Source organism: Pipistrellus kuhlii, unplaced genomic scaffold (genome assembly GCF_014108245.1).
Source record: "Pipistrellus kuhlii isolate mPipKuh1 unplaced genomic scaffold, mPipKuh1.p scaffold_m20_p_38, whole genome shotgun sequence".
In the NCBI taxonomy this organism is placed as follows: domain Eukaryota; kingdom Metazoa; phylum Chordata; class Mammalia; order Chiroptera; family Vespertilionidae; genus Pipistrellus; species Pipistrellus kuhlii.
Genome location: NW_023425538.1, coordinates 2,237,155 through 2,252,255, shown reverse-complemented (window position 1 = coordinate 2,252,255; position 15,101 = coordinate 2,237,155). Strand labels below are relative to the sequence as shown.

General features: G+C 42.1%; 2 protein-coding genes across 2 annotated transcripts; both read right to left on the bottom strand.

Moving 5' to 3' along the window:
- Positions 1 to 212: 212 nt before the first annotated feature.
- Positions 213 to 1,977, bottom strand: LOC118702223 (basic leucine zipper and W2 domain-containing protein 1-like). The gene is given in 2 exon segments (XM_036407978.2): positions 213 to 1,596; positions 1,598 to 1,977. Coding segments are annotated over 2 exon segments (1,257 nt in total). The 5' UTR covers positions 1,882 to 1,977; the 3' UTR covers positions 213 to 623.
- Positions 1,978 to 8,721: 6,744 nt separating this feature from the next.
- On the bottom strand, positions 8,722 to 9,916 carry LOC118702255 (eukaryotic translation initiation factor 4B-like). The gene has a single exon (XM_036408004.2). It carries the CDS (start codon positions 9,897 to 9,899, stop codon positions 9,063 to 9,065), a length of 837 nt encoding a protein of 278 aa, XP_036263897.2. The 5' UTR covers positions 9,900 to 9,916; the 3' UTR covers positions 8,722 to 9,062.
- Positions 9,917 to 15,101: the final 5,185 nt, after the last annotated feature.

Here is a 15,101-nt window from a genome sequence, read left to right as displayed (position 1 = left end):
TGACAGTCAATTTGCATATTACCTCTTTATTATATAAGATGGTTTCTATGTCCATTTTCTTTTTTCTCCAAATTTAATAAATCTTTCTTGCTCAGATTATTACAATTGTTTCTCCTCCCCCCCCCCGCCCCCTTAGCTCCCTTCCACCCAGTTCTTCCCCTGCATTGTCCTCATCCATAGGTGTATGATTTATTTATTTTTTATTTTTTGGATACTTTTACAGTTTAATTTGCAAACAGAATTTTTATAACAAATTATTTTTAACCAAATCATATCTTGAAAACTGTTTATATAGAAAACCCAGGAAAAAAGTGAACTGTTCATTGCAGAATGCCTTAAATTACATCATTACAGTAGAAAATACAGGAGGTAGAAGGTAACTGAAAAGACTAATGCAACATTAGATTCAAATCTACAGCTCCTGCAGCTACTTAAAACATGGTTTTAGAAACTAAACCCAACATTTCCAGTAACCATAGAAACAGTTAAAATAAAATTTGCCATGAAAGCCCTTATATCATGCTTGATATAGGGAGGTAGGAAGATGTAAGAACCAGGACACATGAGACATGACATTTTATCTACAACTCCTGTTTGCTTTACTGAGGATGTAGTTTCAAAATTCAGTCACCTTCTTCAGCTTCAGACTCAGATTCTTCTTCAGCATTTTTGAGCCACTCCACAAACTTTTTCATTTGTTCAAGGAAGACACTTTTCCCCTTTGCAACATGTGCATCTTTGTACCACTTCAGAATGGGTTCCTCACTCAGGACTTCAGCTTTGTAAAAAAGCACCACTATTTTCTGGAAGGCTTTCATGAAATGAATGTTATCATAGCAATACTCCTGAATCTTCAGTAACAGAGTCAGCTCAGACTGACCTTGAGTAGTAAAGGCAGCATGGAGAGGGCTGTATTGCTTCAAGTGCTTGATGGCTTGCTCTGCTACAAGCTCCTCTTTTTTGTTCCATTCCACAGTGCTCATTACACTGGACCTGATTAATCCAACGACAACCGGTTCTGGGATGTTGTTTTTTTTCATCTCCTCCTTCACATACAAAATTATATCCTTAAATGGATCACCACGGGACATCTGCTCTTGAAGCTCTTTCTGGAGTTCTTTCCGAGCTCCTATGGTTTGCTGATTCCGAACATATTCTGAAAGCTCTTTTAAGCCTGCCTCAGTGAAATACTTTGTGAAGTGTTCAACGCTTTGTTTGTTGGCAGGAAAAAGTTCCATCAGTCTGCTATCCATGCTGACTCTTCGAAGACTTGAAGCTACTGCATTGATGTCTTTTTCATTTATCCATGATTTAAAGAGCTTTACAGCAAAAGCTGCTGAAACCCCTTCTTTAACCAAATTCTCATTATAAAGGCTATTAAGAATGGATGCATTAAGTGTTCCATTAGCCAGAAGAACACCAGTCAACATAGCCAGCTTGTTCCTCTCCGACTCCGAAAAACCCTTTAAGAACAGCAGCAGCTTTTTCACTTCATCTTCAAAACCTTTCTCCAGGTATTTGTAGTGCCTGATTAACTTGTTAAAAACCTGAGCAAATGCTTGCATGGTCTCTAGGTCTTCTTGTGCTGCAAACACAGACATCTGTACGCATCATGTCATCTGCCAGTGTACCACCTGGGGCCAGCATTCCCCCGGCCACCAGAATGTCAAAGAGTGTTTCTGCATATCGGCGGTAATCAAGTTTTGCTCCAGAAGCATCAAGAAACTTTGCTACTGCTTCCAAATCAGAACCAGTTTCACTTAAGCCTTGAATAATACAGTCTTGAAACTGAGTAGGGTCAAACCTCTCTTTTTCATCTCTTTTTCTGGTTTTAAAACCCTGGGCTGATAGCGTTGGCTTTTGCTGCTTTTGATTATTCATAAAAGACACCCGAATTTAAGGCGAAGAGAAAAGGGCCAGAAATTCCAGATGTGGCGACAACTGCGGCGGTCTGATGGTCTCTTCTCGGCGACCGGAACTAACGCGAGGAGGAGGAGGAAGGAGGAGGAGGAGAAGGAAGCGGTCCATAGGTGTATGATTTAAACCAGTCTCCCCTGATAATTATCAATCCACTCCCTTTCTTTGCCTCTGATTCTATTATATTCACCAGTTTATTCTGTTCCTCAGATTTTTAATTCACTTGATTTTTAGATTCACTTGTTGATATATATGTATTTGTTGATCATAATATTTATCTTTTTTCTTCTTCTTCCTCTTCTTAAAGAATACCTTTCAGCATTTCATAAAATAGTGGTTTGGCGGTGATGAACTACTTTAGCTTTTTCTTATCTGTGAAGCTCTTTAGCTGACCTTCAAATCTGAATGATAACTTTACTGGGTAGAGTAATCTTGGTTGTAGGTTCTTGCTATTCATCACTTTGAATATTTCTTGGAACTCCCATGTGGCCTGCATAGTTTCTGTTGAGAAATCAGCTGACAGCTGTATGGGTGCTCCCTTATAGATGACTGTTTTTCTCTTGCTGCTTGTAAGATTCTGTCTTTGTCTTTTGCCTTTGGCATTTTAATTAAGATGTGTCTTGGTGTAGTCCTTTTTGGATTCATTTTGTTTGGAGTTCTGTGCACTTCCTGGGCTTGTAAGTATTTCTTTCATCTGGTGGAGGAAGTTTTCTGACATTATTTCTTCAAATAGGTTTTCAGTATCTCACTCTCTCTTCTTCTGGCACCCCCATAATTCTGATGTTGGTACACTTGAAGTCCCAGAAGCTTCTTACACTATCTTCAACTTTCTGGATTCTCTTTTCTTCTTGCTTCACCAGAGGAGTGTCCTTTGCCTCTTTGTATTCCAAATCTTTGACTTTATTCTTGTGTTCTTCTAGTCTGCTGTTGGGTCTCTGTATAATAATTTTTATTTCAGTCAATGTATGCTTAATTTCTAGTTGGTTCTTTTTCATATCCTCGAGGGTCTCGTTAAATTTATCAGCCTTTTTTAAGAAATTCTTGAAAAACCTTATAACTGTGGTTTTGAACTCTATATTCTGTCTTTTGTTCTCCTCCATTTCTTTCGCTTGAGATCTATTTCCTTTTCTCGGCATTTTCGCAGCTTCTCTGAATTGGTAGGATGGCTTTGTGTGTTTGGTGTCCTATATGGCCCAGTGGGTCAGCCTCCTCAGCTACCTGAGGTAGACACTCTAGGTGCTCCCCTTTGTGTACTGCGTTTTTAGCCTTGTTGTAGTTAACTTTTGATTGTTGTTGGTGTCACTGGGAGGAATTGACCTCGGGGCCCATTGGATGTCAGTATCAGCTGTGTCTATGTTGGAATACCTTCTATATTGGAGACAGTCTTATAGGATCAGACTTGCAAAATTACAAAAGCCTCTGAGCTCAGCTTGGATGGGACGGAGTCTCAGGGCTGAGCCGACAGTCTTGGCTTCCTGTCAGTCCTTCCCTTGTGCCTGAGACCTCAGCCTTCCACGGATCCCCTGAATTTCCGCTTGACAGTCCAGATTCTCCTTGTAAGAGCGTGGGTGCCCCAGGGGCTCACCTGGAACTGGGTTTCAGTGCTCAGTGCAGTCGGAACTGGAATTCAGTGCAGTCAAGAGCTTCCGACTCCTGCTGTGGAGAGGCTGCAACAACCTCAACAGTCAGACCTCTCTGCATGCACTCACTAGCACACCTTTAGCCCTGCCTGCTGCGGCTCCCGGCTCCCCCGAGTCTCCCAGTCTTTGAGTCTCTGAGTGCCTTTCTCTACAATCCAGACTCCACCCGTATGGGCCTGGGTCCACGGGGTTTCGACCGGGATTGGGGTTGAGTGTAGCTGGGAGCTGCCTTTCCCCTCCCGCCAGCCAGGCACTCGGCTGCCCTTTCTATCTGTATGCATCTCCATACCTCTGCGCTTTGTGACTCCTCTGATCCATGAGCTTTTCTCTTTCCTTCTAGTTGTAGATTTTCTCACTCATACAGCTTTCCTGTGGTTTTGGATGATGTCCGTTCTGTATTTTAGTTGTTTTGAAATTGTTGTGTGAAGCGGCAGCTTAGGTGCTTCATTGCTTTTTGAAAGAGAGTGGAAGGGAGGGAGGGGCTGAGAGAGAAGAGAGAGGGAGAGAGAGAGAGACAGAGATTGAGAGACAGAGATCAATGTGAAAGACCCATTGACTGATAGCCTCCTGCACCCGGACCAGGGACAAGGAGTGAACCTGCAACCCAGGTATGTGTCTTTGAATAGGAATCACACGAACAACCCTTAGGTGTACGGACCCATGCTCTAACCACTGAAAGACACTGGCCAGGGCTAGTAGAGCCTTCAAAAATATGTTTTTTTTAAAGTTGAATTTTTAGAGAGAGAAAAAACAATTGACTAGCTGTTTCCTGCAGACCCCCACAGGGTATTGAGCCCACAACCTAACCAAGGGGCATGATTGGGAATCAAACTAGCCCCCTTCAGGTGCATGGGGCAACACTCGGCCAACTGAGCCGCACAGGCCATGCTTGAAGTTCAGTGTTTATTGCTATTGGCCTGTTGGGGTGTTGCCCATCTGCCTATGAAGATAGACTTTGACTGCATTTTAGGAGTTTCTGTGCAGGGCTAGACCCCCACAAAGCTAATTTAACCTTATGGGGTCTGGTGTCTGCTGAGACCTCTCGCTGTGTGTGCTGCTTGTGGAGCTAATTGGGGCATGCTCTGATGTTGTCTGAATCCTGCCACTGGCTGTAATGGCTCTGGGGCCATTTAGGAGGGACTCCACTGCAGGTTAATATCAGGCACTGCCTTTAACTAGCTCTGTGTTAGCTATTTGGGTCTACAAGGCAATCCACAGTTTTTGCGGCTACCTCTGCTGGGCCTGGGTATGTGTCAGAGAGGCCTACCTGTGTACCAGGCCAGTTTCCACCTGCACCTAGCCCGGGGGCAGGTCAGAAAAAGACCCAAGCCTTCCCAAGAACCACCTCCACCTGCAACCCGCCTGTTAGTTTCAGTTGCTGAATGAGCCTCTGGTGATATGCTAGTTCTGTGAGGTAGGTTCCCAGTGATTCACAACATGGGGCAGTAGTTTTCATAAAATTGATCCAGATTTAGACTCAGTGCCAGAGTCAGTGCTGAGGCTACTCAGCAATGATCTCATGGTACACCCTGACCAGCCACCACTCGCCCTGTGCACATCTTTATGGTTGGGCAGGCTCTCAGGGTGTCAGGGGGAGGCCAGCAGAGTTCATCAGGCCCAAAGAGGACATGATTTGGACATGAGAAGGGATGGCTCTGCACAGAAATGCTAGTGCTCTTTGGGCACTTGAGAAAGAAATGAGAACTCCCCAAAATCAAATAACTCAGTTTTCCTCAATCTGCCTGGACATTCTGGAGATTTTTCTGCACCAAGGACCAGGCTGGCTGCAGCTGCTGACAGTGTTGCAGAGTGACAGCTAAGGGGATTTAGGTCGCTGGAAGTGAGCTAGTGGTTCTTCCATTGAGGGGGCAGGGCTCCACTGCTCTGGCCTGTTGGGGCCCAGGCCCTCTGCTCTAGCTCTCCAGGGTAGGCCATGGCTGCTCTGGCCTGTGGGGCCACCGTTTTGGCCTGCAGGAGGCAGGATGTTGCTGCCCATGGAAAGCAGGGCTCTGCTGCTCTGTTGAGTGGCGTGAGGGAGTAGAAATTGACTTTGCCTTAGAGACATCCAACTCAACCTCTGACTCTCTGTGAGTTTTTCCTCAAGATCCCTTCTAGAAAGTCTACCTTGCAGGCCCAGGCAACAGACTCCTCAGCAGAGTGTGAGCTCTGCAGGGAGTGTGGGGTTAGTGCAGCTCTTTTTCTGATGTAGCTTGAAGGGGAATGCTCAGTGGTGTCTGTGGGTGGTGCAGGAAAGTGACTCAGCATGGGGACCCTGGTGGCTGTTCCTTCAGCTTTCTCCCCAGAGCCACACAACCCTGTCTACCCTGGAAAGACTGTGCTGAAGCCTAGAGTGAATGGCTGAGACTGAGATTTTGTGTGCTGGCTCTTTAAGAGGCACCTGAGTTTCTAGCAGACTCTTTCTGGCATATAGAATCCCTGCTGATTTTCACAGCCATGTGGTATTTGGGTGCCTCTTTGCAGTTCAGGTGCTCTGCAATGAAGAACCCAGTGTGGGGTTGAGATTCCATGTTTTCAGAGGAGAACTCTGCAGCTGAGATATCCACCCAGATTTTCCTGTTGCATGTGACTGTAGGACCAGCCCTATTAGAGTCTCCCCACTTCCTACCAGGGTCGATGTGGCTTCTTCTGTAAATCCTTGCCCATAAGACTAGTCTTGGTCGGTTATTGAGGTTAATTGTTCTATAGTTTAATTATAATTCCAGTTGGGACCTGGAATGAGGTGAGTGTAACTTCCATCTCCTTCACTGCCATCTTCTTTTCTGGTCACATTTTAAAAAAATGCACTTGTAGCATGTGATCACGATTTTAAATTAATGTATGAAACAATTCTTTATCTGGTCACCAAATGTTTTTGTTCCCCTCTCTTCACTGGAGGTAAATTATGTCCAGTCAGATGTTCAAGACATGAAGTCTGCCTTTTTTTCTGATTTCTCTCTTTACTCATCCTCAGTTACAATCCAGTAAGTAGTCCTCTAAGCCTTACTACAAATTTCCCCAACTTCGGCAATTTTCTCCTAGCTTTCTACATACTTTCTTTGCCTCAAATGAAGTGAGCTATATGATCACTTAAATTTTGATTGATTCTTCAAAAATTCCACTTGAGAAGCCTGTGCTAATTATCACAACCACCTTAAATGAAAATACCCAATAACTACTCAGAGAGTCAGGAGGCTTTGCCTAGAAAGAAGTGATAAACGTTTATTCAAGAATCAGGGGTTTTGCAGATGAGAAACATAACTAGGCAATAGCCAGAGTGTTCTGAAGATGAAAAAGAGATGAGTTTTTATAGTAAAAGGAATATTCTTGAAAAGAATCAGACCTGCCCTGGCCAGGAGGTTCGGTTACTTGGAGCATCCTCCTGAACACCAAAATGTTGCGGATTTGATTCCAGGTCATGGCACATCCTAGGCTGCAGGTTCAATCCCCAGTCAGGGTGTATATGGGAGCAAACCTATCGATGCTTTTCTCTCACATGCATGTTCATCTCTGTCTCTTCTACCTTCCTTCTTCCCTCCTTTTTCCCCCTCTCCCCCGCATCCTTTCTCCTCTCTCTCTAAAATCAATGAAAACATATCCTAGGGTGAGGATAAAACAAATTGGTCTGAGATGGTAATTCTTAAAAGAGCAGTGCTTTGAAGACTGGTTGTTAGTTGGTTTGGATACTTCAATATTCTCTCCTTAATCCTTCAGGGGCTAATCACATGGTTGTCTGGAGGTTTGCTATACATCTACATATAAATGTAGGACTGGAATCAAGGTTCATGCCATTGACCGGAATTGAACCTGGGACCTTTCAGTACGCAGGCCAATGCTCTAGACCACATGTGTCAAACACAAGGCCTGCGGGCCAAATCCGTCCCGCCAGGCCTTGCAATGTGGCCCGCACTGCGCTGTCATCACTGCACTCCGCTGCGTTTCCATCACAATGACAGTTTATGACTGTTCAGTAAACCATTCGGCCCTCGATTTAGGCTGGATTTTAGATTTTGGCCCCTCCTCTGATTGAGTTCGACATTTGAGCCAAACTCTAGACATTTGAGCCAAACCAGTTTCAGCCCATTTTCTTTATGTTTGTAATGTAGCAGCTTGACTATGGTGAATCCATTGTATTTCTTTAAAAATATATTTTAATTGATTTTGGAGGGAAAGGGAGTGGGAGACAGGAATGGAAACGTCAATGATGAGAGAGAATCATAGATTGGCTGCCCCCTGCACACCCCACACTGGGATCGAATCCACAACCTGGGCATATGCCCTGACTGGGAATCGAACCGTGACATGCAACCACTGAGCCATGCCAGCCAGGCCCATTTTATTTGTTTACCCTAACCCTCACGTAATATATTAGTCACTTCTCTAGAAAATGAATCAATCAATCATATCTGTTATTATTTATAACTTAATCTTCACTAATGAGAGTAAGCATAGTTTCATAGTTGACAGAATTCTTAATTCTGCAAACTGCTCTACCTATGTATTTTGCTAATTTTTCTCTTGCACAATAATTTTATAATTTAGTTCAAAAGCTTTGTGTTTACACATTATTTTTTAATGTGGTTTGAAAACAATCCCTCTTGATTTGGCATTACAATAAAGTTTGGCACAGCTGCTAAATACAGTTTACATTAAGAAGTACTCGTTTGGCTCAGTGGATAGAGCATCAGTCTGCAGACTGAAGGGTCCCAGGTTTGATTCTGGCCAAGGGCACTTGCCTGGTTGCAGCTCGAACCCCAATAGGGAGTGTGCAGGGGGAAGCCTATCAATGATTCTCTCTCATCTTTGATGTTTCTGTCTCTCTCTCCTCTTCCCTTCCTCTCTGAAATCAATTAAGAAATAAATTTAAAAAAAGAACTACTAAGATATTCATAGCATGTGTTCACTAGAACTTTTACTTTCTTAGGCTGAATAAACATTTATAGTAAACATAAGTTGAGGTATTTTTCTATTTACTTCCTTCTTTAAGTCATAAATTCCTAAGGAGATACTGAAATAATATTTACCTGAGATTTATAAGGTACTAAAAATCAATGCTGACTTCTGGGAACTGCTACATCATCTTTTTTTTAAACAAGGAAGAAAAGATATTAAACAAATGGTCATAACATCATTTTATTTTATTTTATTTTTATTTAGTTATTTTTTCCCTGGATATGTGAGTTTTATTTGGTCTTGTCTGCCTGGAGGTTTGGTTTGCTCTTGAACGTTCCAGGGTAGAGAGAGACTCGGAGGAAACAGGATGTGGAGGTCTAGTCGGTGTAATCTCCCTCGTTTTCATCTTCACCATCCACAGACAGAGCAGCATACTTGCTTGCAGAAGTGAAGGAGGCTGGACTTTCTTCAAGTTTCTTTGGCTCAGGTGAAGATAGGGAGTCTTGATCCTTTTTGCCATCTTTCCTCTCTGACTCCTTCCAGAGATCTTTGTTCCCTCCATCTCCTGGACCACGGTTGGAGCTTCCTCTTTGGCCTTTAGGGACACTCACTCCATCACTTTATTTTATCCTTTTCTTGCTGGTCCTTCCTCAGATGGCTGAGCTGGAACCACTTTCCCCCACCACTTGTAGGGGATTCCTGCTCTGTGTCTGCGCTCTGAGATCGAGCAGGAGGGTTAGAACGTGGCTTCACCCAAGCATTCTCCTTTGGTGGAGGGGCTGGCATTACCTTTAGAGGCTGTTCAAGCTTGGGAGGCTTAGAAGTTGGAGAATGACAGTCTTCCTTCTTATTGAGTGTTATATTTTCTAGAGACTTCTCTCTTTCCTTCGTGCATTTCTGCCAGATGTGGCTGAGGTCCCGGTCTGTGATAACTCCCTGTCCTGGACCGTTCTGTTCCTGAGTTTCTTCACTTCGCCAGCTTGGGTGTCTCTCTTGAGGCCGCCATTCTAGTTGTGGCTCATCCAGCTGATGCTGCAGTTTCTCCTGTTCCTTCTGTAGCCACTCCTCTACTTCTCCTTGTCCAACAGCTGTGTCAACAGGTTTTGCCCCTCCAAAGTTGGAGCCTGCTCGACTGGACTGGGAGGTGCCAGCAGAGGAATCATCTTCCTTAGGAGTGCTCAAAGGCTTTAGATTCAGTTTGGGCCTTTGGGGGGGACCTTTGTCATCACACCTATAATCATCCGGAGGGTAATCACCTCTGGAGCTCCATGATTGATCATCAAGACTCTCATATCTGTCCTCATAGCGGCCCCCACCTTCTCTGTAGCCATCATCCATTCGGTAGCCACTACCAAATGCTCTTCTGCCACTGCCTATCCTGGAACCATAGCCTCTATCATAGTCTCTGCTGCCTCTCCCACCATAGTGATCCCGGCCACTATATCCATCCATATCTCGGCTCAAGATAATTGCCCGGATACCCATCATGGTACCTTCTGAATCATAACCATCTTGATCTCAATACTTGTCTCCAAAGTATCATCACCTCTTCTAGGTAGGTAGTCATCAAAGCTGTCTGTGGCAGGATGGGCCCTCCAGTCTGTATCTACTTCGTCAGAATCCTGATTTCTATTTCAGCCAAAAGAACGAAAACCCCTGTCTATCCTGGGCTTTATTAGCATCGTCCACTTGAATTCTCCTGTTACCTAGAGACTCTTCATTGTGGCTCAGGGCATTGAACAAGGAATGAACGAAGGAGAGAGAGAAGTCTTTAGAAAATGAAACACTCAATAACCAAAACCTTTCAACCTCTCTGGATTGCTGGGTTCTCCTGATAAACGCACTGCACTGATCTGAGGCCGCCGTGTTGGGAGAGGGAGAGAGAACACAAAGGCCATAAAATCATTTTAAAGCATAGACAACAAGCGCTTCTATTTACGTGCTTCTTTAGGTTATAAAATCACAAAGGGATTCTGAAGTAATATTTACCTGAGATTTATCATGTACTAAAAATCAATGCTGACTTCTGAGAATTGCTACATCATTTTTATTTCAAAACAAGGAAGAGAAGACATTAAACAAATGGTCATGAAATCATTTTAAAGCATAGACAATAAGCAAGGCATGGGGATGCAACAGTATAGTATAGTCCGGACCCCCACCCTCCTCTGTCTTCCCTCAGAGGCTTGATGATCTGATTGATGCTTCTAAGTATCTGGATCTATTTTTCTTCATCAGTTTATGGAGTTGATTATATTCCACAAATGGTTGAGATCATGTGATATTTATCTTCCTCCAACTCGCTTAGCATATTGCTCTCCAGGTCCATCCATGCTGTTGCAAATGATAAGAGGTCTTTCTTCTTTCTTTCTTTCTTCTTTCTTTCTTTCTTTCTTTCTTTCTTTCTTTTCTTTCTTTCTTCTTTCTTTCTTTCTTTCTTTCTTTCTTTCTTCTCTCTCTCTCTCTCTCTCTCCCTTCCTTCCTTCCTTCCTTCCTTCCTTCCTTCCTTCCTTCCTTCCTTCCTTCCTTCTTCCTTCCTTCCTTTCTTTCTTTCTTTCTTTCTTTCTTTCTTTCTTTCTTTCTTTCTTTCTTTCTTTCTTTCTTTCTTTCTTTTTTTCTTAAAAAATAGTTTTATTGATTTCAGAGAGGAAGGAAGAGGGAGAGAGATAGAAACATAAATGATGAAAGAGAATGCCTGTTTGGCTGCTTCTTGCATGCCCCCTACTGGGAATGCACCCCACAGCCCAGGCATGTGCCCTTGACCTGAATTCATCTGGGACTCTTAAGTTTGCAGGCCAGTGCTCTATCCACTGAGCCAGGGCAAGAGTTCTTTCTTTTTTAACAGCAGTGTAGTATTCTATTGTGTAGATGTACCACTGTTTTTTAATCCACTCATCTGTTGAAGGGCACTTAGGCTGTTTCCAAATCTTAGCCATTGTAAATTGTGCTGCTATGAACATAGGGGTGCACATATCCTTTCTGATTGGTGTTTCTGATTACTTGGGGTATATTCATAGAAGTGAGCTTATTGGTACAATGGAAATCCCATTTATAATTTTTTGAGGAAACACCATACTGTTTTCCACAGTGGCTGTACCAGTCTGCTTTCCCAACAGTTATATATGAGGGTTCACTTTTCTCTATATCCTTGCCAGCACTTGTTGTTTGTTGATTTGTTGATGTTAGCCATTCTGACAGGTGTGAGGTGGTATTCATTGTCATTTTGATTTGTATCTCTTGGATGATTAGTGACATTGAGCATTTTTTTCATATGCCTCTTGGCCTTCTTGTATGCCCACTTTTGAGAAGTGTCTATTTAGGTTCTTTGCCCAATTTTGATTGGATTGTGTATCTTCCTTTTGTTAAGTTGTATGAGTTCCCTGTAAATGTTGGAGATTAAACCCTTATTGGTGATAACATTGGCAAATATGTTCTTCCATGTGTGGGCTTTTTAGTTGTTTTGCTGATGGTTTCTTTTTCTGTGCAGAAGCCTTTTATTTTGATGTAGTCCCATTTGTTTATTTTCTCATTAATTTCTATTGCCCTAGGTGTTGTATCAGTAAAAGACATTACTACAAGTTATGTCTGATGTTTTGCTGCCTGTGGGTTCTTCTGAAATTGTTATGGTTTCCTGTCTTATGCTTAAGTCATTTCCCCATTTTGAGTTTATTTTTGTGTATGGTGTAAGTTGGTGATCTAGTTTCATTTGTTTGCATGTATCTGACCACATTTCCCAGCACCACTTATTGAAGAGACTCCATTGGATGCTCTTGCCTCCTTTGTCAAATATTAATTGAGCATAATGGTTGGAATCAATTTCTGGGTTCTCACTTCTGTTCCATTGGTCTATATGTCTGTTGTTGTGCCAGGACCAGGCAGTTTTGAGAAGAGTCATACAGCTTGATATCTGGTATTGTGATTCCTCCAACTTTGTCCCCCTTTTCTTATTTGACTCTTTTCTTCAAACTTGGCTACATTCATTGACTTTCATGCTCTGCAGTGTCTAGGAGAAGATTATTTTACTGTTTAGTCAATGTGGTTTCAATTAACCTTGGATAAGATACTTCATACATCCCATTACAGTAACTTCTAACGTGATCACCAAAGAGATGAATATAGATACCATTATTCTTTTCCATTTTCTGAACTATTGCTCTAGTACCATGTCCACAAATTGGGGCTCACTAGCCACATGTGGCACTTTGGCCCCTTGAGTGTGTCTCTTCCACAAAATACCATGGCCTAGGAGAGTCTATTTTTTAAAATTTTATTTTATTAAATTATTATCTGTGTACATATCAATATTTTACCATTTCCCCCCATACATACCTACCCTCCCCAGAGTTTTGTGTCCATTGGTTGTACTTATATGCATGTATATAATCCTTCGGTTGATCTCTTATCTCCCCCAGATCTCTTTCCTCTCCCCGCAGTAATTTGACAGTCTGTTTATTGCTTTACTGTCTCCATATCTTTTGGTTCATCAGTTTATAATGTCCTTTATTATCCATAAATGAGTGAGGTCATATGGTGTTTCTCTTTCATTGACTGGCTTATTTCACTCAGCATGATGTTCTCCAATTCCATCCAGGTTGCTGCAAATGATGAGAATTCCTTCTTTTTTATGGCAGCATAGTATTCCATTGTGTAGATGTACCATAGTTTTTTATCCAATCATCTGCTGACGGGCACCTAGGCTGTTTCCAAATCCTAGCTATTGTAGATTTTGCTGCTATGAGCATAGGGGTGCATATATCCTTTCTGATTGGTGTTTCTAGTTTCTTGGGATATAATCCTAGAAGTGGGATTACTGGGTCAAATGGGAGTTCCATTTTCAGTTTTTTGAGGAAACTCCATACTGTTCTCCACAGTGGTTGCACCAGTCTGCATTCCCACCAGCAGTGCCCGAGGGTTCCTTTATCTCCGCAACCTCGCCAACACTTGTGGTTTGTTGATTTGTTGATGTTGCCTATTCTGACAGGTGTGAGATGGTACCGCATTGTTGTTTTGATTTGCATCTCTCGGATAATTAGTGACTTTGAGCATGTTTTCGTGTGCCTCTTGGCCTTCCTTCTGTCTTGTTTTGAAAATATTCTATTTAGGCCCATTGCCCATTTTTTAATTGGATCATTCATTTTCCTTTTATTTAGTTGTATAAGGTGTCTGTAGATGTTGGAGATTAAACCTTTATCAGTGATAACATTTGCAAATATGTTATCCCATACAGTGGGCTTTCTTGTTATTATTATTTTTTAATATTTTATTGATATTTCACAGAGAGGAGGAAGAGAGAGAGATAGAGAGCTAGAAACGTTGATGAGAGAGAAACATCGACCAGCTGCCTTTTGCACACCCCCTACCGGGGATGTGCCTGCAACCAATGTACATGCCCTTGACCGGAATCGAACCTGGGACCTTTCAGTTCGCAGACCGACGCTCTACCACTGAGCCAAACCGGCTTCGGCGCTTTCTTGTTATTTTGTTGATGGTTTCTTTTGCTGTAAAAAAGCTTTTTATTTTGATGTAGTCCCATTTGTTTATTTTCTCTTTAGCTTCCATTGCCCTAGGGGCAGTATCAGTGAAGAACTTCTTTTGGCATATGTCTGAGATTTTGCTTCCTGTGGATGCCTCTAGTATTTTATGGTTTCCCGTCTTACGTTTAAGTCCTGTATCCATTTTCAGTTTATTTTTGTGTATGGTGTAAGTTGGTGATCTAGTTTCATTCTTTTGCATGTATCTGTCCAATTTTTCCAACACCATTTATTGAAAAGACTGTCTTTACTCCATTGTATATTCATGCCTCCTTTGTCAAATATTAATTGTGCATAGTGGTTTGGGTTGATATCTGGGTTCTCGATTCTATTCCATTGATTTATCTGTCTGTTCTTGTGTCAGTACCAGGCTGTTTTGAGAACAGTGGTTTTGTAATACAGCTTGAAATCTGGTATTGAGATCTCTCCTACTTTATTCTTCTTTCTCAGGATTGCTGTGGCTATTCGGGGTCTTTTTTTGTTCCAGATGAATTTTTGGAAAGTTCTTTCTAGGTCTGTGAAGTATGCCATTGGTATTTTAATGGGGAGTGCATTGAACCTATAGATTGCTTTAGGAAGTTTGGACATTTTGATGATGTTGATTCTACCAATCCACGAACATGGTATGTTCTTCCATCTGTTTACATCTTCCTCTATCTCTGTTTTCAGTGTTGTGTAGTTTTCCGCATATAGGTCCTTTACTTCCTTAGTTAAGTTTATTCCTAGATATCTTAATTTTTTTGGTGTGATGGTAAATGGAATTGCTTTTTTAGTCTCTGTTTCTGTAAGTTCACTGTTGGTATATAGAAATGCCATAGATTTCATGGTGTTAATTTTGTATCCTGCTACATTGCCAAATTCATTTATTAAGTCAATTAGTTTTTTAATGGAGTCTTTTTTTTATGTACAATATCATGTCATCTGCAAATAAGGATAACTTTACTTCTTCTTTTCTAATTTGGATGCCTTTTATTTCCTTTTCTTGTCTAATTGCAATGGCTAGTACTTCCAGTACTATGTCAAAGAGGAGTGGCGAGAGTGGGAATGGTCTTATTCCTGTTCTTAGAGGGAATGGTTTTAGTTTTTGCCCATTGAGTATGATGTTGGCTGTGAGTTTATCATA